Source organism: Hyperoodon ampullatus (assembly GCF_949752795.1).
Source record: "Hyperoodon ampullatus genome assembly, chromosome: 14".
NCBI classification, from domain to species: Eukaryota; Metazoa; Chordata; class Mammalia; order Artiodactyla; family Ziphiidae; genus Hyperoodon; species Hyperoodon ampullatus.
The window spans coordinates 72,314,202-72,339,153 of record NC_136927.1 but is presented as its reverse complement, the minus strand read 5'-3'; the positions used below and the strand labels follow the sequence as shown (position 1 = coordinate 72,339,153).

The 24,952-nt window shown below is 51.2% G+C and overlaps 1 protein-coding gene across 2 annotated transcripts in view; it reads right to left on the bottom strand.

Moving 5' to 3' along the window:
* Nucleotides 1-8,233: 8,233 nt before the first annotated feature.
* The window catches only part of MYBL2 (MYB proto-oncogene like 2), a gene marked incomplete at its 5' end in the record, with an annotated part of 29,537 nt that continues 12,818 nt past the window's right edge, over nucleotides 8,234-24,952 (bottom strand). For both annotated transcript variants that reach the window (XM_079718707.1, XM_079718708.1), the window contains 9 exons: nucleotides 8,234-8,768; nucleotides 9,349-9,495; nucleotides 10,789-10,893; nucleotides 12,155-12,268; nucleotides 14,062-14,161; nucleotides 15,624-15,763; nucleotides 17,868-18,287; nucleotides 21,206-21,493; nucleotides 24,638-24,797. In XM_079718707.1, coding sequence (XP_079574833.1) covers nucleotides 8,640-8,768; nucleotides 9,349-9,495; nucleotides 10,789-10,893; nucleotides 12,155-12,268; nucleotides 14,062-14,161; nucleotides 15,624-15,763; nucleotides 17,868-18,287; nucleotides 21,206-21,493; nucleotides 24,638-24,797 — 1,603 coding nt within the window. In that variant the 3' untranslated portion in view covers nucleotides 8,234-8,639. The remainder of the gene's footprint in view (nucleotides 8,769-9,348; nucleotides 9,496-10,788; nucleotides 10,894-12,154; nucleotides 12,269-14,061; nucleotides 14,162-15,623; nucleotides 15,764-17,867; nucleotides 18,288-21,205; nucleotides 21,494-24,637; nucleotides 24,798-24,952) is intronic.

Genomic DNA, 24,952 nt, shown 5'->3' with positions numbered 1-24,952 from the left:
ATTTCAGGCTTTGAGAGCCATATGGTCTCTGTCACAACTATTCGGCTCTGCCTTGGTAACATGACAGCAGCCACAGGAAATACGTAGACCATGAACATAGGTTCCAACAGAACTGTTTACAGAAACGGGTGATGGGCTGGATTTGGCCTGTGGTCTATTGTATGCCAAGCCCTACTGCAACTGATCAAAGCCAAGTCCATGCCACTGTTTTTGTAGATTTGTGGAAGAGGACTGTGTAGGGAAGTGCTTGTACTTGCATAGAATTTCTCTTCAAGGGTACATTAGTACAGGGGTCTGCCCACAAAGCCTGAAATGTTCACTGTCTGATCCCTTACAGAAAATATGTGCTGCCCTCTTCCCTAACATCAGCTGCCCCAGGGAAGACAACTAGGTGATTGCAGGACAGGGAAGAGAGAGTTTTTACCTATAGTACCTTTTATACAGGAACACACTTGAATGCATCATCTGGTCAAAAAATTAAAATACATATTTTTTCTAAAACAGCAAAAGACTTAAATCTTTTGAAAGTTTTTCAGAAGGAAGTCTTAACTGCTAAGTTTTTTTAAAGTACTCATAACTTTGTTACCCCTGGCCCCTTCGACTGTTTCTACAAAGTGTTACATAAAGATTTCTTCTTGGAAAAAAAGAGAAGTTCTGGGTATTGGCCCTTGAAATTCCATGATTAATAAAATGCTTGGACTAGAGAACTGCCACATAGGAAGTAGGTAAAACAAGAAAGTGGTGTGTAGGGCATATAGCTGCAAACTATAGGTCAACAAGACCAGGAGGGCTTCCCTGGCGCGGTGATTGAGAGTCCGCCTGCCGATGCAGGGGACACATGTTCGTGCCCTGGTCCGGGAAGATCCTTCATGCGGCATAGCGGCTGGGCCCGTGAGCCGTGGCCACTGAGCCTGCACGTCCGGAGCCTATGCTCCGCAACGAGAGAGGCTACAACAGTGAGAGGCCCCCGTACCGCAAAAAAAAAAAAAAAAAAAAAAAAAGACCAGGAAAAAGAGTAATTTGGTTTGGGGTATGAATAAAACAAATTGGTCATGAGTTAGTTATTGTTGAAGCTGAGTAAAGAATAAATTTTACATTCTCTCTACTTTTATATAAATGTGTTTATTTTACTATTCTCTATTTTTATATAAATTTGAAATCTTACATAATAAAAATAGTTTAAAATATATTTAATATATTTACAATATATTTTAATATAAAGATATATTATATCATACAATATTATATATTTTATATAAATTACATATATTATATATTTTAATAAAAAGTTTTAAAAATACATATTATATAAATTTGAAATCTTCCATAATAAAAATAGTTTAAAATATATTTTAATAATATATTTAATATTATATATAATATATAAAATATATTAGATATATTATAAAAATATGTATTGGGGAGGGATAAATTCGGAGTTCAGGATTGGCAGATACAAATTATTATACATAAAATAGAGGTAAACCAATATTGTAAATCAACTATACTTCAATTTTTAAAAATTTAAGCATATATATATATTATGTACAAATGTATATTATATATTATATTTTTAATTAAAAGGTTTAAATATATATTTATATGCAATACATATTTAAAATATATATTATAGAAGATTTCAAATTTATATAAAAATAAGAGAGACAATAAGATAAACTATATATGCATGTATAGTGTGTGTGTATATATATATATATATATATATATATATATATATATATATATATACACATACTGAATGCAATGTAGTATCCTGGGTTGGATTCTGGACCAGAAAAAGATATTAGTGGAAAACTTGGTGAAATACAAATAAAGCCTGTAGTTTAGTTAATAGCATTCTACTGATGTGAATTTCTTAGTTTTGCTGAGTGCTCCATGGTCTTTTAAGATGTTGACATTAGGGAAAGCCGGGTTGGGGGTATAGGGGAACTCTTTGTACCATCTGTGCAAGTTTTCTGTAAATCTAAAATGATTTCAAAACAAAAAATTTAAACACAGAGCAAAGAGCAACATGATGGGCATAAGGATGGACTCTCAACTACCTCCTACTGACCCTGGGCAGAGCAGGGATGACAAGCTCATAGGATGATGTAGAGGATTACAGGATTTAACACTTGTAGGATTATTAGGACAGCGTATGTTACAAAGGGAGCCCTCGGTTAATGCTAACTACTAGTAGTAGTAATGGTGGTTGTATTCAGCAAAAAGGAAATGTAATGTGGTAAGGGAAAAAATGATGAGCAAGTAAATTTATAAAATATATAAACAAACTTAATCAACTGAGAAAAATCGACAATATTGCATTTAAAATGATAAAACAAAACTTCTAGATAAAGATAGTCTAGGGGAGGGGATTGTTCAGGAGGGAAAAAACGTTGAAAAACAAATATGTATATTAAAGAGGTTTAAAGAGTCCCTAAAATAAAAGAAATATTTTTAATATATTACAAACCAGCCAAGAGGAGAGAAGAGACCAGGAGATGACAGAAAACTTTATAAATGCAACAAAGAAAAGGAAAAAAAGGAATAGTAAAAAGAAAACACAAAATGAAATGGTAGAAATCAATCCAAATATTCATATAAATGTAAAGGGATTTAACTTACCTATTAAAAATTCTATTTATATTTCTAAATCAAGTACATGTCCATTTTGATCAACACTAACCAATAGAGAATGATGGGAAATACATGACCTGTGTGCCGCCAGCACCACCACCCACGCACATAACAGACATAACCAATCACAACATTCTTTCCTGAGCCCGGACAATACCCCCAGAATTCTTCTCAACACAAGGCTCCAGGCTGCTATTACACAGAGAGAGAAATCAGCTCTGTCTTGACAGAGCCCACCCCTAAGCAGGTTCCCCACTTGGCCCTCTCTTACCCTCATGTCCCGACTCAACGTCCTGCAGGAACAGTAAAGAAATACAGGGACTTAAGAAAAAGTCCTACCTGGAGATCTAGAGGAAAGACCAGGCAAGAGAGGAACGCCTGTTCCAAATTCCTAAGCTGGATCTCAGCCAGCTGTTCCCTCTCCCCCTCTTTCCTTGTGTCAGCTGGCCCTGTCTGCGGAAGAACATCTGCAGCAAGCCAGACTCTAGCAGGGACGATCATAAAAACACTTGTTAGGGGCTTCCCCGGTGGCGCGGTGGTTGAGAATCCGCCTGCCAATGCAGGCGACACGGGTTCGAGCCCTGGTCCGGGAAGATCCCACATGTCGTGGAACAACTAAGCCCGTGACCCACAACTAGTGAGCCTACGCTCTAGAGCCCGCGAGCCACACCTACTGAAGCCCGCGCGCGTAGAGGCGGTGCTCCACAACAAGAGAAGCCACCGCAATGAGAAGCCCGCGCACCGCAACGAAGAGTAGACCCTGCTCGCCGCAACAGGAGAAAAACTGGCACGTGGCAACAAAGACCCAGGGCAGCCAAAAAAAAAACCAAAAAAACACTTGTTAGCGAGCGGTGACAGTGACCACAGCAAGCCAGTGCTGGGCTGGGTGCCAGTGATTGAATCACAGCTGAATGGGGAATGGGTTGGGGAAAGGTAGGCCCCGCAGCCCTGGGTAGTGGGCAAACTTTCCAATCTCATGTCTGAAGATTCCTGGCAAAGGAGGAGCCTGGCAGAAAAGCCATGTGCTCAGGCAGAGGGGGCTCTGGCACAGCAGAGGAAGGAGGAAAGAACGGGGGGCGACCCTGGGGCAGGTGCCTTGTCCCAGGCACAATCCTGAGGGGAGAGTACTTTTATTTCCAATATACAGATGTGAAAAGTGTCTCAAAGAAGCTAATTAACTTGCCTTGGTTCACAAAGTTAGTAAGTGGCAAGTGGCCTAATGAAATTGAACCGATCCGCAGCAGCTGTACTCCTAAATTTGTAGAAACCAGAAATATGTACGTGAGTTTGCCAAAAGATGAGGACAGCTGTTCACAGCAGCACTATTTATAATGCCAACCTGAAAACACTCCACCTGTCCTTCAGGAGAAATGGGTGTAGTATGGAAATGTCCCACGATGAAACACAATACAGTCATGAGAATGAACCAACTATAACTACCCAGTCAGCATGGGCGGTTTCACATAAAGTGAAATTCAGTTTACACAATGTTTTTTTGGAAAAAGCAAGATAAATCGATGGTGTTTGAATTCAGGATGGTGGTTACCCTTGGAGGGGTAGGGAGGGGGGTTCTGGGGTGCTGGTCATGGTCTATTTCTCAATAACCATACTGGTTACCTGAGTGTGTTCACTTTGTGAAAATTCATCCAGCTAATCACTTAGAATCTGTGTATTGTCCTGTATGTTGAAGTTCTATGGAAAGTCTTGAGAAATTGAACCTATACCTAATGTAGATGCTTCCTCTACTGTTTCTGATTCCCTGGCTAAGAAACAGATGGTTACACGAAACAGGGCACTAAAGTGCTGGCCTTAACTGGGCTCAAGTCCTGACTTGACCACGTTCTAGTAACTTCTGCTCAGAACAGTCAACTGAAACATGGACACTAACTTCTCCTTCGCAGGGTTCTTGTGGACAGAAAGAAATGAGAAAGCATTTTGTAATAATATCGTAAGAGCCCATGTTTTCTGAGCCCCGAGTGTGTGCCAGTGTTCTATCCAACCCCTTCAACAACTCTGGAAGGTTAAGGATTCTCCCATTTTATAGCCAAGAACTCCAAGGCTCAGAGCAGGAAAGAGCCAGGCTGGGATTCACATCCAGGTCTGTCTGATCCAAAGTCAGAGCTTTATCCATGGCTGCCAGAAAACCCCTGGAAAGCTTGCCAGATGTCCTGGGTAACAATCAAGACACAGGCATTGTCACAATGGCTCTGGATTCCAGAATCCTTCCTCCCACTTATTTCCAACAAAGTTCCTAGTCTCCTCAGTTCCTCCTCCACGCTGTTGAGCCCACCGTGCACTGTTCATTTCCTCAGGGTTCTTTAGCTGACACAAGCTACCTTCCTGTCGGCTAGTTATTGTCACATTAATGTTGTGTAACAAACCACTCCAACATTCAGTGGCTTCAAACAACATTCTTATCATGTGTCATTTGGGGGTTGGCTAATCTAGGTCCACAAGAAAAAGCAGAAAAAAGAAAAAAGGGACACCGCCACCAGTGCTGCAGACCTCACGTTTTTTCCCGATGCATAACACTGACAGAATTGATGATATGCTTGACCAGAAAAGGCACATTTCAACACATTTCAAAGATTTGAAGCCACAGAGACTACGCTCCCTGAACACAGAAGAATTAAACTAGGAATCAACACTAAAAAACCATGAACGCTTCCCTACCCGTCTAGTCCTAGCTGCCCCAGGCTTCCCTCTTGGCCACATCCCATCATGGCAGGATGAGGTATCAATTAGCACCTACTGGGTACCAGGCCTTCTACTCAGGGAGAAGGACATCCCCCATGCCTTTCTGAAGAGCATGTGAGACTCAGGCTCTGTACCTGTCCTTGTCAGACTGTCCCGTTCATTATGTACTATAACCTAAATACCTATAGGTCAGTCCTAGTTAATATACAAGTAAAACAGCATCCTGACCAGCTTGAGACCACTGGTCTGTATCAGTGAAAAGTTCGATTTTCAACTCATATCTAAACTCAGCTTTAGTTGCTCTCAAACACATCCAGCCAAGGGTGGAAACATAAAATCTATCTTAGAGGGGGTTAAATCACTGTCATTATTGCATGAGAGCCTTGGTGATCTCTGGAAATAGCTGGAACATAGAAAAGATTCTCACTGGGGTCTGCTGAGAAAGTGGCTCATTCAAGCAATCACACTCCCAAGCTTATCCTGGCCTATCAGCTACCTGTCCTGAGAGCCTGATTTCCCCACCAACCAGCTTTCCTACTGCTTTTGATATTACAAGGGGGAAATTTTTTCCTCTGGGTAAAGAATCATTGTCTTCGCAATTGCTGTCCAACAACGGAGCTGGCTGCCAAGTAAGAGCCACCTCTCCCCTTCAGTGGAGGAGTTCAAGCAAAGGCCAGAAAACTGCTTGATGTGGATGCTGAAGAAGGGGCCTGAAAATCAGAAAAACGCTTCAAAGACCTACCAAGAACTTCAAGAAACTTCTATGGCTCACTTTACCTGCTGCTGCAAGCACACCAATGGCCACCAGGTGGCGATAGAGTTGCACCATCCTTGCAAAGGCTTCAACAGCCCAGTTTTTCGGCAAGTACCCAAAACCTAATTGAAACAAAACATAAACTCAAAACAGGAAAAAAAATAGGAATTCCATACGATCCATCACTCTCATTGCTGGGCATTTAGATTGGCACCTCGGCTCCTTGCTGGCTATTTCCCTCTTGCTTGTCACTCTGGTCTGGAAAACACCGGGCTCCGGATGAGCCGGGATAGTCAAGTTCCCCAGGCTGCAGGCCCCGCTGGAGCACTGTGGCCCCCAATCTCATGGTCAAACCACAAGCAGGGCCCTCAGCACCCTTGCAGTGGCATCTAATCCACCCTTCCCACGTGGGCTCTTCCCTCCCTGTCCACACGGTAGACAGACCTTCTCTCAAACCTACCTCTTAGCAGACAGCCCAGCCCCTGTGCTATTGCTCCTCTGCTGTTTTCCGGAGCCCCTGTTGCCTCTGGCAGGTTATATATAAATCTGTCTGCCCTCTCTAGAGTCTAAGCTCCAGAAGAGTAAGGTTGTTTGGGGTGGAGTCGGGTGGGGTGTTTTTCTTTTTTTTTTTTTTGCTCTTGTATCCTCAGCACCAGAAAGAACCATGCCTCACCCGAAGCGGGGGGAGGGAGGCAGTGGTTGGAGGGACACTGGATGCGTGTTTATTTCAGGCACAAAGCAGAGAATAGCCCCAGGGCAAGCTAACAGGTCTGCAGTGACTGCAGCCACCTCCCTTGGGGGACAGGGAAGAGCCTCAGGGTAAAGCCCCAGTGGGTGGAGAGGACGGTGGGGAGGGCGTTGCAGGCCAGTCCGCTGTGCATCACCCCCAGGAGCTTATGATGACCCCGGGGTACGGGGAATCCCAAGTGGTTCCCAGGCACACTGCGTCTGGGTCTGACGTGGGTGTTCCACACAGTATGACCCCCTAGAGACAAAGGTACCCCTGCCCCCACCCTCACTGCAGGGCAGGTCGCCCATCAATGCCAACAGCCCTGTGGGGAGCAGTCAGTGACAGCACCTGGGTCACCAGGGGAAGGGATTTGGAGGTGGGCAGAGGGGTGTCCGGGCCAAGAAATCAGCAAATGCACAGGGGCATGAAGCTGGCATGGCCCAGCCATGGGATTGGCTGGAGTGTCCAGCTCAGCCACGTGGGCAGGAGGCAGGTGGGAAGGGTAGAGGCCCGTCCCGGGTCTCAAATGAACACCAGGACGCAGCCAGGCCCAGACCAGGCTTGGCTATGTGTGACCGATGGGGGCTGCCTGGGGAGGGCTGTCAATGCTGTCACAGAACCCTGTGTGCAGCTGACAGGACAGGGCTGTGTCGGAAACAGGCAGACTTGAACCCTGGCGTCCTAACTCCCAGTCCTCTCTTTAGAGGCTGGGGACCTCAGGCAAGAGGACCTGCCCCCCGTCTCCCTTGGGAACCAGAGGCACTGAAGCAGGGTGTGGATACCGGGCTGCCCAGACAGATGCCGTCCTGCGGTGAACTGAGACCACAGCCCCCAGGGATGCTCACATGCCCTGTCCGACGGACCCCACTGCTGAAAACATCACTCCCTGATTTAGACCCCTCTAAATCAGGCACCTGCCCCTCTTCAATCCCCAGGGACTCTTCCCGGCCACCAGTCAAGTGGCACAGTCTGTGCACTGGGCCATGACCAGGGTCCAGAGTCCAGGCTGGAACTGCTGCCTTGGTCTTGGGAAGTTAGGGCCACTGTGGCCAGAAGGTTCTGCCCGGCTGCCGGTCACGCCTTGTTTACCAGCCTGATCTGGGGGTGGGGCTCATCGCAGGCCAGTTCAGCCAACCACCACCCGCGGCAAGGGCCAACCACTGCTCCACCCCTTCCCCAAGTCCTCAGAGCTTTGAGCAACACCCACTGGGTACAGAGAAAACTGCCTCCAGCACATTGGGTCCCTGGGGCCAACAAGAGTCCAGAGACCCAGGCCTGGGCTGTGCAGACAAGGTTGCACTCTGAGGATGAGGGCCCCGGTCCCCGCATCCCTCAGGGCTCTAAGGACAGTCACCAGGGAAGCACTGTCACCAGGGAACCACGAGCAGGATCCAGGAGGAAGGTGGGGTCCAGAGCACAGGAGAAAGACTTTTATTCTTTCAAGAAAATGTACCAACGGGTTGAAGGAAGGAGAATGCTGGCCACATCTCCTGTCCTAAGCAGGGGTCTGAGATGAGGCCAGGCCTGACCAGGGCTTGGGAGAAGCTAACGGGGCTCCCTGTGGCACTGAGGGGAGGGCTGGGCCAGCTCAGAGGTGGGACTTTGTTCTGTTAGCACCAGGAACCGCCCACAGCTGCAGCCGGACTCGGAGACAGGACAGTGGGTGGCCCTGCTCTGTCTCCACCTGAGCAGTCTGGGGAGGGGCCGGCGGCAGAAGGCTCCCTGCAGGCGGTCATCTTTGTGTGATTCTCAAATTCACAGCCTAGACTTGGCCCCCCAGCCCCCTGTAAACATGAGAATGGGCTCGTGACTGCCAAGCCCCTAAGACAAGATGAGGGTCCGAGATGTGTGGCTGGGCTTCAGGCGGCCCAGGAGCTGCCGGGCTTTCTCCTGCATGAAGAGCTGGTCCCTGGTCCCCCCGCAGGCCACCATCTTCCAGGCACTGGTCATCTGGGAGGAGGCAAAAGGGTTACCATCCAGGCAGGGGCAGTGTGCTCCCAGGGAAGCCTGGCGACCCTGGTCGGGGAGGGGTGGGGACATTTCTATGACGTTCCCTCCCTCTAGAAGCCACAAGTCTTTCTATGCTCACTGCACCTTCCTGGTGGACCTGGGGAAGTCACTCCCATCTCTGGGAGTCCTCAGATGTAGAGCAAGGAGGCTGGACCAGGACACAAGCCCCCCCACCCCCACCCCCACTACGCGGCACCAGCCTCTGCATGAGGAAAAGCTACAGCCACGCAGGCTGGTGAGGAGCAAAGAGGGGTTGACCTGTGCAGAGGGTGAGAGCAGCAGGCAGGGCCCCCCTGCCTTCAAGGACAGAAGTCACAGAGACAACGTCTTAATTACGAGTGAGACCATGTCAGGAAGGAGGGGCTTAGTGGAGGGGGTGGTCTCTAGTACACAGATTCCCTGAGGGAGTGACGTCCGGACAGAGATGTGAAGCCTAAGTTAATCAGGAAGAGGCAAAGCCTGTGCAAAGGCCCTGAGGTGTGAAGCGCACACAGCAAGGGTCCGAGGAGGATGCACTCACGGGGGCAGGAGTTGCAAAGTGGCCTCGAGGCTTCTGGGCCGCCGGCTTCTCGGGCTTGGCCTGCAGGAAGCCCTCGTTGAGCAGGCTGCTGTCCTCTCTGCTGCCCGACGGGGTGAGGCCGGAGGAGCTTGGTGGGATGTTGGTTGGCTGAAACCAAAACCAAATCGAAGGCTCAACATTTTGCCATGAGCTCTTTGTGGGAAGGAGAAAACAAAACAGCAGGAACATCCCAGCACCACCACCTCTGTTGGGATCTTGGGCAGGATATCCCTTCTCTAAGCCTCAGTTTCCTCTTCCAGATGGGAATTCATTTAAAGATTCAGTAGGAAAACAGCTGTAAAGTGCCTGTTTCAGAGCCTGGCACCTAGTAAACGCCCAATAATGCTGGTGCCTTTTTACATGAATCTGGTTCCTCCCCATCCCAGGTGGAGACGAAGATGCTCCAGCTTCTCCTGGGACCAGGAACACCCACAGAGGTGCCTGCGTTGACTAGAACTCACTGGGAGCTGGACAAAGCACCCCAGGACTCCCGGACAGGCCTTTACCCTCCAACAGCCTACTGGGCTCAGTGCCCTCATTACAGGCAAGAACCTGAGGCTCAGGGACCTAAGAGATGCCACAGACCAGGGCCTGGTGTCAGGACTCACCCTAGGCCCCCCACTCCACCTCCTCTGCTCTTAACCACTTGCCCTAACTTTTTCTGCTAATTATTTTACTTGCCCAAGGCGATGTTGGCTGCAGGTCTGGCTGGCGGGCACTAAGTCCCCAGCCTGGCAGGGATGCCTGGCCAAAGGGAGGTTTGTCTGCACGAGCTATGAGAGCAGCAGGCCACCTGCAGGATCTGGTCAGGCAATCCTGTCTCATGAGCTCTGCCACAGCCCTCACTGTCTGCTACCAGTGGAAGACGGGCTCACCCCACTGTCTGCTGCAAGGGATCAAGAGCATGGCATGGTTTCTGGGGCCCAGGCTCTGTGTAGGCAGCAGCCCTCTTGCTGGAGGTTGGCCTGGGAACTGGGAAGCACCCATGCCAGAGCTGAGGTGCCCCAATCCCCTGGCTATGCCCTGAGGCACGTCACCAACCCTCTCCTGGGTCACCCTCAGGGGCAGAACGCAAGGGAAGGCGCTGGGGACTCAGAAACCACTGCTGTCAAACGGGTTCTAGCAAAGCAACTCTTGCCAAAGAAACCTTTCTGTGAAAGACACAAGCAGGGCTGTCTGGACTGAAGCCGGGGGGTGGTGCCCAGCTGCCCCCTCCCTGCTGAGCCCGGCACGTGGAAGCCCAGCCCGAGAATCACCAGACTCCACCTCCAGGGTCCTCTCCAGGCTAAAGGGCTCAAGAGGCGAAGGGCCCCAGGGAGACTCCATCCCCCCAGCCTCCTGCAGCTCGGGTGGGGAGTAACAGGTGGCCTCACAGGAGGGCTTCTCTCCCAGACCCCTTACCAGAGGCAGAGCCTTGGGCAGCGTGGACATCATCAGCTTCACGTCCTCATCCACGATGTCAAGGGCCAGGGACTTGCGGACTTTCTTGATGGGGCTTCGCCGCAGCTGGGGGAGGAGGAGGTGCTCAGGGCAGGCGTTTGGATTCCCCTGGGTCACTACCAGCGCCTAATGACGCCTGCCCCAGCTGCCCTGGTCACAGAACCAGGCCCTGGTGCAGGGGAGTCCTTGAGCATGTCCGGCTGGCGAGGATTTTCGGTGGCGGGGGGTGGGGGGCATGGGGGACTGGGACACTTTGGCCCTGCTGCAGACTCTGCCCACAGAGCAGACTGTCCTGCGAGACGCTCAGTGTTGGTACTGAGGACACCAACGCCACCCTCCACCCAACCTCATCCCCAAAGGGACCAAGCACAGCCTCCAAGCCTCTACTGCACGAAACGCTCCCCTAAACAGCCAAGTTACGGCTAAAACACCCACCTGCCGGTGAGCGACACAGAGATGTGGGGCCCCACGGGACACAGGCATTACAAGAATGCTCAGCCCCACCCCCGCACTTCCTATAAGCAGGCCAGGGGTCAGCCCCAATGCCAGGGAGGGGCTCTGAGACTAGTACTCACCCCCCAACCCAGCACTGTGCCCCAAACAGGTGCCACCACGGCTCAGAACCACCTTCGGACACAGAGAGGCCACGGAGGGTCCCAGCCATGCTCTACGTACACGCCCAGGGGCCCAGCCCAGTGGGTCCCTCCCAGCCTGGCCACCCACCTTCCCAGCCACCCTCCACCCCGGCACACTCCCATCTTCCCTGCTCCCCAGGAGAGCACCTGGGAAGAAAGGGGCACAAAGACAGAGGGGACATGGAGCCACCTGCTGTTGGGAAACCCCACACGCCAGGCGGCGGGAGAGCTTGTCCAGTATGGCCCGGCCCTGCCCTGCCCAGAGCAGCTCCCCACCTCACCGGAGCCCACTGTCCACAACCTGCTCATGCAGCCAGGACACCTGGCTGGCTCCATACCAAGGATTTCCCTTGAGATCCTCTTTGTGCCCTTTCTACCCCCTTAACGCCGTATGGACTGAGTCACTAGGGTGTTTGCCGTTTCCACCCACTGCACTCCGGGAGGGAGCGACCGCTCTGGGTCTCGCTCACTGTTCTGACGCCCGACCCAGCCCAGAGCCGGGGTCCAAACAGTGCTGAGTAACTAAGGCACCAGTTCAAAGGGGAAGAGGGAAGGGTCCCAGGCACCAAGGCCTTACCTTGGTTGGTTTCACGGACAACCACTCTACAGGAACAAAGGGCCGGGGCCACAGTTCCACTTGCCCCGGTGCCTTATGTCTACCAGACCCGCTCCCTGCTCCGCCAGCCACTCACCCCAGCCTTCCTCTTCTGCTTCTCGGGCCTCACTTCGTCCTCAATGATGAGCTCGATGCCGGCCTCGGAGCGCAGCACCTCCTTCAAGTCCTCCTCCAGGTGCGGGGTCTGGGGCTACAGGCAGGGATGTGAGTGAGGCCCTGCACCCAGGCCGTAGGACACAGGCAGAGCCTGCTCACGGGAGCAGCGGGGCAGACGCGGGCAACGCAGGGAGGAGGCCCAGTGCCGGGACACTGGCCTCACACACAGTATCCATGGCCGCTAACTGTCCTGCCTGGGACACTGGCCTCTGCTCACTGAGAGCCGCACAGGCCCGGAGTGTCCCCACTTGACCACAGCCAACCTCACACAACCCGGGGAAATAGCTGTCTACCTCTTCCACGAGGTAGAAATGGAGGCTCAGAGAGGGTGAGACCCCAGCCCAAGGCCACACAGCTGTGAGGTTAGAACCTGGATGCGCTCGAAACCCTAACTCCTTCACCCCTCGGTCCCACGGTAACGGGGACATTGATTCCATTTCCCTTTCTCGGGCCTGGGGGCTCAGGCGGCAGAGACCAGGGGAGGGAGAGAGCTACTGAGCAGCAGGGGTCGGGTACAGTAACACCCGAGAAGTCACTCTAAAAGCCCCCATGTGGGCTTCCCTGGTGGCGCAGTGGTTAAGAATCTGCCTGCCAACGCAGGGGACACGGGTTCGAGCCCTGGTCCGGGAAGATCCCACATGCCGCGGAGCAACTAAGCCCGGGCGCCACAACTACTGAGCATGCGAGCCACAACTACTGAGCCTGTGTGCCGCCAACTACTGAAGTCCATGCGCCTAGAACCCGCGCTCCACAAGAGAAGCCACCGCAATGAGAAGCCCGTGCACAGCAACGAAGAGTAGCCCCCGCTCGCTGTAACTAGAGAAAGCCCGTGCACAGTAACGAAGAACCAACGCAGCCAAAAATTAATTAATTAATTAATTAATTTTTTTTTAAAAAAACTAAAAAAATAAAAGCCCCTATGTACTTGAATTATCACTGCCAAGGGCAGATTCACCCTCCAGCCGTGCCTGGAGAGCACGCAGACCTCTTAGTATCCGGGAGCCGAACCCCACTCAGACAGGAAAGGGCAGTGCTGACTGGGGCCTGGCCTGGGGCCTGTGCAACTCCACCAGCTGCATCCCAGGATGGGGAGACCACGGCCCCACCACCCAGACCCCACGTGGTGAGCACGGAGGGGAGCTCGCTGCAGGCTTTGTCCACAGGAAATGCTTCTCCACAACCTGCCTTTCTCCCACCTTCAGCTGGTTTCTAAGACCCAGCCTATTTGGGAAAACCCGGGGTGCCAGCTCTCTCTTTCACCCTTGGGGAAAGCAGGACCGTCCCACGAACCGGCAAGAGTCAGGGGAGAAGGGCTGTTCTCACATGGCTGGGGAAGCACGCCAGGAGGTGTCTCCTCACTGGCGAGCCATCTCCAGCCCCCGCTGAGTGCTTTCCCGTGTTTTGCAAACGACGGGCAGTTGGTCAAAAGGCTTCGGTTTGAGGAGCAATTCGCCACTTTCCTGAACCAGCCCCAGCGCCCGAGCGAGTCCTTCTCCATCCCAGCTCCTGCCCATGTTCTGCTTGGCATGTCTATGTGCTGAGTATTCAGTCATTTATGCACTTACATGCTGAATGCCAGCTTCCACCACCCCAAACTCCCAGCTTCACCGGGACGTTACCGTGGCTCCAGCACCCAGCACCGCCTGGCACGTGGCAGCTGCTCAGGAGAGGTCTGATGAACTGGTAACTCCACCCCGGGGGCCCCATTTGTAAAACTAGTGTATCTGCAACTTCTCAAGGCTGTTGGGAGAATCTAATGAGATCTCAGAGGGACGGGGCCCTGTGAACCGTAAATGGCTGGAGGACCAGCCCGGCCGTACCACGTACCAGGGGCTTTAGTGGTCCGTACTTCTCCAGGGCGTTCTTGAACGGGGTCGGCGTGTGAGGAGTGCTGTCCCTGGAGTACTTCTGATCTGGGGTTACAAACCTGCTGGGGACAGAGGAGGAGGCGTCACGACGGGGCTGGGGGCAGACACCAGCTGCTCTGCTGCAGGTGGCCCATGAGTCCCACACCGCCCTCCACCGGACCTCTGCCTCGGCAGCAGGGAGGCCACCCCCGGACACAGTCTCTTCCCATCACACTTGCCCACACACCCACCTCCCCACCCCCGAAGGGAGTTACAGGGGCTGAGAGGAAGGGCTATTCTCAGAAACGGGAAAGAACGGGGAAGAGTCCGAGAGGGTCCAGCACACCCGAAAGGCTGGAAGAACGACTGAGAAGGCTGCTGTCACTAGGATTCGCCATAAAACAAGGCCGGCCTGTGGCCACACTGCAGAACCAGCGAGAGAAGGGGGAGGCAAGGAAGGTGGGAATCCAGGAAGACCGCATCCCTCTCCAACCTCTCTCCGGAGAAGCAGCGACTCCTTTTGTGGTTCCAGCTGTCTGTTTAAGAACTTCAAGTCCAGGATTTTGGCTTGAATAGAGAATCATTTCTCATGAAACGTATCTAAGTATCAATTCTTTTTCTTGGTTCCAGCATATGTTTAAGAGCTTAGATTTGAAGTCCAAGATTTTGGCTTGAAAGGAGAATCATTTCTCAAGAAGCCTACTTATGTTAAATGTTAGACCAACTCTTGAGACTGACTTCCGACCAAGCGATTCATACATCTTTTCTGAAATTACATATCATTACAAGAACTAAAACTCCGGAACTGATTCCTGAATTACAACTTAACTGCTGAAACATAAATAGCAATTCTTCTCCCCCGGCACATGTAACAAGCAGAAGACCAGTTAAGTAACTCTCTCTACCTGGAATTCAAGAGTCACGATGACACAAGGAAGGAAACTTATTGTGAAAGCACCTCCACAGAAGCAGGTAAGCAACCTGTACAGGCTGAAGGTGAAACGCTGTGCTTCATACGCACGGGAGGTGGGGCACGGCCGTCCCTCCTGACTAAGCACCAGAGAGACGGAGAGAACCGGGGGCTCTTCCGTCCTTCACGTAGGGCTACTCAAACACAGTGGATCTGCACTTGAAATTTATAAAGGATGCAGAGATTAAATTTTTCGTGGCAGTGTGGACTCTCTCCACTTCTGAGAGTAGAAAACCATCAAGTTAAAAAATAAACACGGGGAATTCCCTAGCGGTCCAGTGGTTAGAATTCCGCGTGCTTTCACTGCCGAGGGCGCAGGTTCAATCCCTGGTCAGGGAACTAAGATTCCTCAAGCCATGCGGCGCGGCCAAAAAAAAAGAAAAACAAAAAAGAAAGAATTAGAACAGAGGTGAAGCAGCAGACTATCCTGATGGAAGTGAAGAGGTGTGGTGACCAGGAGGAGGCTGCCTTCCTGTAACAGAGTCTCAGGTGGTTTTCCAAGGGGTCCCTCCCCCAGAGAACCTTCTCCGCCAGGCCGGCCACTGCTTGGGAGGGGCAGGCCCAGCACTCACGCAGCGTGTTTCTGGTGCAGGGGCGTCTTATCCCGGTGCAGCGGCGTGGTGACCACCACCTTCTGGCTGCACACGGGGGTGGATGTCAGCGAGGGGCTCTCCAGCTCTAGTGTGTCCTGTTTGTTCCAGAAGTTCAGAAACTGCCAGGAAGACAAAGGAAACAAGACAAGGTGATGACCTAAGAGCCCACCGGCAGGCGCCAGAGAGCAAAGGCCAGGATAGATGGGCAGGGACCCATTGAGCAGGTCCATGCAGACCCCAGGCTGGGCATCACCCAATCCTCGCTTTGCCAGGAGGATGGGAGGTCCATCTCCCACCCCCACGTGCTGCTGACAGTGTACTTAAGGCAAAGGAAGCTGACCGAGAGCAGCTCCTTTTCAGAAGAAAAAAGAAAGTAGCTCTTAAATGAACTGCGGACAGACGACAGGCGGGTCTGTGATGATGGAGAGAGATGGTGACATCAACACTTAAGACACACCTTCTCACACCAGAGCTGAGCACTGCACACTGACGAGTTTCACATAGTTTTCACAGATCCTCTGAAATGTAAAGATTCCGATCCCCCTTTACAGATAAGAGAGGTTTGGGTTCTTGCGCTGAGTGCTAGAGGTGGGTCTCAAACCCAGATCTGAAGCACCACCCTCTCCCCTCTGCCCTGAAGGTGCCCTTGGCAGCTCAGGGCCACCTGCAGCCCTCAGGCCCACTGCCCTCTGCAGGGTCTCTGGGCAGGGCAGCTGCACTCCGTCACCCTGGGCTGCTCTCTGGGCAGCTCCAGCCCTGCTGTCTTCCTTCTCCAGCCAGCAGCCCTCACGGGAGGCCTGCTACGGGCTAAACTGTGTTCTCCCCAAATTCACATGTTTACACCGTAACTCCCAGTACCTCAGACTGTGATTGTATTTGGAGATGGGCCTTTAAAGAGGTGATTACGGTAAAATGAGGCCACATGGGTGGGCCCTGATCCAATAAGACTGGTGTCCTTAGAAGAAGTTTACAAAAGAAGAAGAGATAAGAGAAAAGAGATTAGGACACAGACACTGAAGGAAGACCACCTGAAGACAGAGAGGAGATTACCACCTAGAAGCCAGAGACCTCAGAGGAAACCAGTCCTGCTCACACCCTGATCTCGGACTTCTAGACTCTAGAACTAAGAAAATGAGTCCGTTGTTCCGGTCCCCCTGTGTGCAGTTCTTTGTCATGGCAGCCTGAGTGAACTAACACAGGGCACCTTGCAGAAACACCACCAGACATCCCAACACATAGGCCTGGCCTCAGGCCCTCTACAGCAGAGAGGGTGGCCTCTGGAAACATGCCACCACTGGGCCTCATTCTCTCACGTCCCCACAGGAGGGAGGAGACCCTTGAGACCCAAAGCCTCTGTCCCCCCCGCCTCCTGCCTTGGGCCTGCCTCTTGCCCACCCCTCCAGTCTACCCCCCACCTCACAGCCCCCAGCGCAGTGCATACCCCCTAGCTGTACCCAGGACCCTCCGAGGCCCCAGCCCCCATCCCTCAACCCTCCTCCTGTCCCCATCAGTCCTCCTGACCCCATCCATGAGTCCTACCTCTGGACTTCACACCATACTCTGCTCTCCCCTTGACTCCAAGCCTTTATTCAAGCCGACCAATTGATCAACAAACCCCACCTGAGACACCACTCTCTGAGGGCCTCCCTCACCTCTAGGAAAGACAGGGCCCTTCAGGCTCCCCCCAACACTGTCTATTACAAACAGAGCCTGGGAAGCAGTACTCAACACAACAAGCTCTCAGCGACTCAGTAACTGCTCCTCCCACAGCCCTTTCCTCAGGACATGCTGACCACCAAGTCCCCCACCCCAGCCATCCTCTCCATGGGCAGGGCTGTCATCAGCCCCTTTCCTCCCCAGGGCTGGCAAATCTGCTATAAAATTGGTGCTCAGTAAACTCACTCTTTTAACACACACTGAGTCCTCTTCCCTTCTTGGTCCGTTTATCACCCTCTGCCCCCAGCTCCAGCAATCCCCCTGCTCATAGAAGCCTGCCTGGCGGACACCCTTTCCCGACTAGATGCACCCTAAGTACCATAAGCTGCCTTTTTCACTCCATTCATCACGTTTATTTGGGTCCTTTTTTATTAACTGGTCTTCCCATCAGCACGGCCGCTTCATGAGGGCAGGGCCAGGCCTGTTTCTGCCCTCCAGGGTCCCCAGCACTGGGCACAGGGGGGCTGTCACCGCGCCCAGAGAACAGCCGGGGTGGGGTCCACGCACCTGGGAGGGCGAGAAGGGAAGGGTCTTGACGGGCGTGCTCTTCGGGGTGAGGCTGTTGCAGGAGTCCAGGAAGGACAGGCTGGCGCTGTTCTCCGTGACAGGTGACAGGGCGACTCGCCTCTTCTTCTGCCGCTTGAGCACCGAGGGCGGTGTGCTGATGCCCGAGCCCCCCACGTCAGTACTGGGGGAGATGGGGATCAGCTCGCCCCGGCTGCTCCGGCTCAGGTCAGAGATGGTGTGGCCATCCAGGCGGTACTCGGTCACGCTGGGCACAGCGGCGGCAGGCTGGCGGGTTGGCGGGGCCTGCTGCTGCTGCTGCTGCGATGGATGGGGCTGCACCGGACTGCCGCCAATGCTGCCCTCTGCGGATGGCTCCTCGGGGAGGTCAAACTTACTCAGGTCACACCAAGCATCGGGGTCCTGCCCAGAGAGGGGGTTTAGGAATAACTGCAACAGCTCTGCTTTTCTACCGGTTGATATACCACAGGGCTCATGCGTTAAAGGAAAATACACAAGCATCAAGCATGATCCTACAGGGACTTCCCTGGGGGTCCAGTGGTTAAGACTACACGCTTCCACTGCATGGGGCATGGGTTCGTTCCCTGGTCAGGGAACTAAGAACCCACAAGCCGCGTGGCCCAGCCCAAAAAAAAAAAAAAAAAAAGGATGATCCCATAGCCCAGAAACGATCACCTTTAACATTGTCTTGCCTTTCCTCAGGTTCTTCTAAGTCTTTGTATTTGTATTTGGAAACATAACTGAAGTCATATCGTGCCTATAGCTGCTTCCTGTTATTTACAAAAATGTTCTATGCGTTTTTAAGATATACAAAAAGCACAAAGAAAAATACAAAGAAAATTCACATACCCATCAATAAGCCTAAGAAATAAAACCTTATCACTAAAACTCCAGGTCCACCTGGCACATCCTCTGCCTGCATGCAGGAAATCACTGCCTGAATTTAGTATTTACCATCTTTATGCATTTGTTTATCAATTACCACTTACATGTGTCCCTAAATATTTAGTACTTTCAATGTTTCTAACTTTAGTACAAATCATTTCTATTTAACTTCTTTTTTCCATTTAAAGTTTCGGTGAAGCTGGAATAATGATTGCACCTCATTCTATTACCTATGAGTTTAATATTTACTATCAATATTAGTTGTTATTATAGTGAAAAAAGGTCAACTTTTAACAATTTTAAGGGCTGTAAAATATACCATCATTTGAACATGTTACATGATTATCCCCTTTCTATAGGACATTAGGTTTTCCCCCCTAATTCTTAAAAATTAAAAATAGCATCTTTATGAACATCTTGGATGTAAATCTTCTCCTGCGTTTGTAGCTATTTCCTTAACAGATTACTGGAAGTGAGGCTTTGGGCCCAAGGCCGTGAGCAGGTTGAAGGGTCTTGATTTGCCAGCCACGTACCCAGAGAGCACCACTGGGCTCCATGACCCTGTCAATCACAGTGCCTCCTTGGGTGCTTCACCTACACTGTTTCCAACCCCACAGCCACTCTGCTAGAGAAGCATTACTTTCCCCTCTCATACTGAGGAAGCCAGGTCAGAGAGGGTGTGATCGGCCTGAAGTCACTAAGTTTCCAAGAGCAATTCTAAGAGGCATGCCCAGGTCTTTCTGCCTTTGCCCAGTAAATTACAACCCAGCCCAAGGGCTTCTGGATACAGAAGTTTCCACTGGTCCCTGGAGGTCTGGCCCTGAATGGACCGAGACCCTAGTGGTGATTTCTGGTCCTTGGAGCCCACAGAAGCCTGGCAAGTTCATTGCTAAGGGTGGAGGCCAGCTCAGAGCTGTGCTGTCTCCAGGCATTCCTCCCAGCAGCCAACCCCAACCTCGGAGAGGCCCCGGAATGGATGGCATCTAACAGACCGGAGCACATGCTACAAGGACTGCCCGGAGAGACAGACGGCAGTGTTTCTGCAACTACTATCACTCCCCATCAGTCGCCGAAGGTCATCGTGGAGAGCTCGAGCTCGGCACTCACCAGCTGTGTGACACTGGACAAGCCTCCTAACCTCTCTGAGCTTGAGCTGAGTCCACCACCCACTTCACCGGCTGTTAAAGAACTAAGAGCATATAGAGAGGTTGCAAGTAACAAGCCTGGCACATGGCAGGCACTCAAATGTTAGAAACTATCATTACAAAAGAAGCACCGGGCCTGGCATACAGCGGGTGCTCAAGAGAGCAGTCTGAGGATGGACGGAGGCAACACCGTGAAGCACCAGCAGTGCAGAGTGGGCCCACTCTCATCTCAACCCTTCCTCAGAGCCCAAAGGAGGGACAGCCCACGGTGGCCTCGGGGCTATTTGCTGAACAGACTGACACACGCATCGCTACTCTGAAATCCCTTGTAGTGAAGGGGACACCACAGTCCCAGCCACTAGGGGCAAGAGGTGAGACCCAGAGCCAGAGGGTCTGAGCAGACAGCCCACCTGAGACCCACCCCACCATCCAAACGCTCATTGGGCAGGACAGTGGAGCACAGCATGATGGTTAAGACCTAGGCACCTTACTTGCTGTGCGACTTTTGACCTGTGGGTACACTTACTTGATCTCTCTGAGCCTCAGTCTCATTTGCAAAACACAGAAAGGACACCCCTCACAGGATACCGTGTGGACTATACGTTAAGCCCACAGCCTGGTATTTAGCAAATGCTCAATAAACAGCTCAATGTTCTCAGCCAATAGGAGGAAGCCCAAGTGGGAAGGTGAGTGTGGGCGCTGCCCACTGAACCCCTCTACCCCTGGTCGCCAGCCTCTTGCCCACCACCTGCTAAAACCCACTTCACACCACAGGCCTGGCTGATGGACCTGGGAGGTCACACCAAGAAGTACACCCCCCACCGGGGTGCCTTCCCCAAAGGAGCACAATCCACAGCCAGCGCGGCCCCAGAGGTGGCTGTACCTGAGTAATCAGGACACACTCACCACTGCAGCCCCAAACCCTGGCCCTTCCCAGGGTCCTCTCCAGGGACACCCAACCACCTGTGCTGCCACAAACACCAGTGCCCACCCGGGCTGTGTTACCGCTTCAACCACCCTCCCCCGTCAGCCCTGAGGACTCTGGCTTCCACCGCGAGCCCTCCCAGCCCACCCTGCGCTGTACAGGTGAGGCAGGAGCTCCCCGAGGGCAGGCACTGCACAGCCACTATCTTGGCATCACCAGGCCCCGGTGCTGGGCTGGGCACTCGGCACCAGCTGAGCCACATCAGCGAGACAACGAACGGACGGAAGGACGGACGCCTACGGAGAGAAAGCGCTCCCTGCTGGGGGTGCTTGGGGCCCACTGTGAAGCGCCGTGACCAACATTACCGACTCGATCAAGTCCAGGGCTTCAGAGAGGCTGGAGCCCACGGCAGGGATGAGGAGGTTTGCGGCCTCCACCACCCACTTGTAGGGCAGGCTGGTTTCCGGCGAGGAGCCCTCCTGGTCCTCACGCTTGGGGAAGTCCTCCAGGGGCTCTGGTGTCCGCACTCCGTCCAGCTCTGTGGGGACAGGCTCCTGCTCCTGGGAGGGGGCAGCTGCCGTGGCCTCCTCCTCACTGCTCTCCTCTTCCTTCAGGGCAGGGAAGGCCGGGGGCCAGCTGGTCACGAGACTTCCCTGGTGGGCACAGGGCACGCGGTTTGGAGTTTTCATTATGAGAGATAAACTATGCCGTATTCCAGCTAACAGTGCACAACCCGAATCTAATAATAAGGAAACTCAAGTGAACCCAAATTGAGAGAGAGTCTATAACATAACTAGCCCTACCTTACGCTTCAAAAACATCAGTATCGTGAAAGGCTAGGAAAGGCTGATGAACTATTCCAGATAAAATTAGACGAAAGACATATGACAACGAAACAGTGTCTAATCCTGGACTGGATCATGGGCAGGAAAAAGTAGAATCTAGACGGTAGATTAGTCAAAAGTCCCGCACCAATGTTAAATTCCAAGTGCGTACTGTCGTCGCACAGGTGAATGTCCTTATTTTGAGGAAACACACACTCAAGTATTAAGAAATAAAAGGCACAATGTATGGAACCAACTCTCAAATAACTCAGGTTAAAAAATATGCATATTGGAACTTCCCTGGTGGTCCAATGGCTAAGACTCACGCTTTCGCTGCAGGGGGCCTGGATCCGCATGCCACAGCCATTAAGTAAATAACTAACTACAGGGTCTTTTAAAAAAAATAAATGTACATAGAGAAAGATAAAGCAAATCTGACAAATGTTAAAAATTAATGAACCCAGTAAAGGATATAGGCGAGCAGTCTTCTTGCAACTTTTCTGTATACTTACTATTATTTCAAAATGAAAGTTTGAAAAAGGAGTGGAGACTAATTTTGTGACAGAAAAGAAATAAAGAAAAAGAGGTAGATCGTTATGGCAATCGCTCTCTTGGCAGAACCTCGGAAACAAGCCTGACTCGTTGACCTGACAGCCCCTGAGGAGCCTTGAAAACAGCACAGGTGATTAACACAGGCCTGGTGGAGAGCGAGAAGCGGGGTCCCGTGTTAATGGGGGGAGAACATGGGCTCTGGATGCAGACAGAGCTTTGCCATTTCCCAGCTCGGGCAAGCTTGTGATGAGGGTCAGTTTCCTTGCCTATCAAATGAGGACACTGAGGCTTGCTGAGCAGGGAGGGTACACAGATCAACAACTGTGTGAAAACCTTTCAACCTAATTAGTAGCTATTATTGCCACTGCTGTCAAGTGAACAGAATGGAAATGGTTTTGTGATATAAGCAAAGGAAGAAAAGGAGATAAGAGCAGATTGGATTAAAAACTTGTAACTGCTATAATTGGAGGGGAAGAATGCTATGAATACTATTTAAAAGCTACCAACATGTGATTCCCACTTCAGAAAACAGCCACTTTGAAAAAAGTCTGGCAATTTCTAATAAAGTTCAGTACTTATCATTTATAATTGCAAGCACTTGACTAGTGAGGTAGGCCCATACACACAGAACAGGCAAACGTTTTCTGGCAGGCAATCTAGCAAAATGTATTAACGTCTATTTTGTTTTTGCTTTTTTGGGGCGGGGGCGATGCCACACGGCATGCAGGATCTTAGTGCCCTGATCAGGGAATCGAACACAAGCACCCTGCACTGGAAGTGGGAGTCTTAACAACTGGCCCACCAGGGAAGTCCCTTATAGTTTTTAAAGAATGTATCTATCTACCTCTAGGAATTTCCCAAGAGACAACTGAGCAAATAAGCAGTGATTTAGCTACAAGGACAACCACAAAAAGTCAGGTGTAACCTTAATTAAATAAATTACCAGCACAATAGAACTATTAAAATGACAGTGGAGAGGAGTGGGTGAGGCTGAAACCCACACTGTGACCTGACCTGTGTGCTCAGGATCAAGGTCTGGAGCTCCCCCAGGCCCAGCAGGGCCAGCCTCCCAGACACAAAGCGTCAGGGGGGTGAAAACAGAGTCAAGGAAACTTTCAGCCAAGGAGGATTTTCAGAGACTACTGTCCACTCTGCCCTATCCTGAAAGACGACTTCTCCGTGTTTGCTGACGCACACTGTTTCTCTCTGGGGCACGGATGCTTTTTATTTAACCAGAAGTAAAAGCCTGGAAAACATATTACTTAGGCATACAAGAAACTGAGAAGTGAATTCCTCTGGTTAGGGGACCCATGGGGAATCCAGACAGGAGGGAGAAGTCCTTTTACGTTTCACTTTACAGCTTTTTCAACTGTTACCGCATAGATGCTCTCATATCTGGGAAGCAAGGAATAGTCTCTGAAGCTGAAAAATCCAGAAAGAGAGGCAAAAACATGATATAACGCTCCAGCAGGGTGTTGCAGAAGAACTGGATCAGTGAACAGTTATAATCTGGCCAGCAGGAAAAGGAAAGGTGGAGTATTAAAAAGAACTATTCAATAGTTCACGATTACAGAAAAGATTGGAAAACAGTGTACAGGAAGCGTGTCACCTGCCATGTACCCAGCAACGTCCCATCTTCATACTCTGACACATGTGCTTCAAATCTTTGTTTTTTAAGAATAAATCATATGAGATAGTTCAAAAATAACCATAAACACCCAAAACTACTATAATATTGTAAATCAACTATACTTCAATTTTTAAAAAAGTATGCTCTGGAGGGTAGGATGGGAGATGTTAACAATTGTAAATGTAACACCATATGACTTCATTTATATGACTTCCTAGAAAATTATAGAGACGGAAAACAGATGAAGGGTGCCAGGGACTAAGGATGGGAGAAGGGCTGAAAGAATATGGGGGGTGATGGAGATGTTGTGTGTTGACTATGGTGGTGGCCACAGGACTGTTTAAAGCTGTCATGACTCAGACCTGCACACGAAACACAGTGAATTTTACTGTATGTGCTTGTACCTCAACAAATCTGATTTTTTTTTTTTAGAATTGCATATGTGCTTTTAGTATGAAAAGGCTGGAAACAGCAACGGGTAGGAAGGAAGCTGTTGAGGACAGGAGGAGGCTGAGGACCTCCCCACCTGACCCTTCTTCACCTGGTGTCGGCTCTGGCATCCTGCATCTGTGGACAGATGAGCACCAAGCATGGGCACAGGTGACACAGGGAAAGGCCCTCGTGAGAGATGTGAGGCCACAGTGAGAACCTCTTGTAGGATTAAGGAACAGCCACGGAACAGGTGAAAAAGGAGGAATAGGTGTTGGTGAGACGGCATCGGATACACATGAAAACAAACCAACTAACCCAAGCCCAGTGGCAGAGGTGCCTGACATCCCCGCCCCACTCACCTGGCCTTCTGAGGCCGGGGCACTCTGGCAGCCGTCCTTGTCCTCCACCTCCAGCAGCAAGTACATGGGCTTGCTGTCTCTGGACTCACTCAGGAAGCCTCCCGTGTCCACCTTCCTCTTGATAGTGGAGTTCCAGTGATTCTTCACAGCATTGTCTGTCCTACAGGGGCCAACCGGGGATCTTTGACCCCAGCACTGGGGCCCGTGCGCCACCAGGTGCGTCACTAGCCTCCCTGAGCTGAGCTCCCACTTCTGTAAATGAGGGTTCAATCTGAGGAGTTCTAAGGGCTCTTAGCTCTAAGATGAAGTCTGACA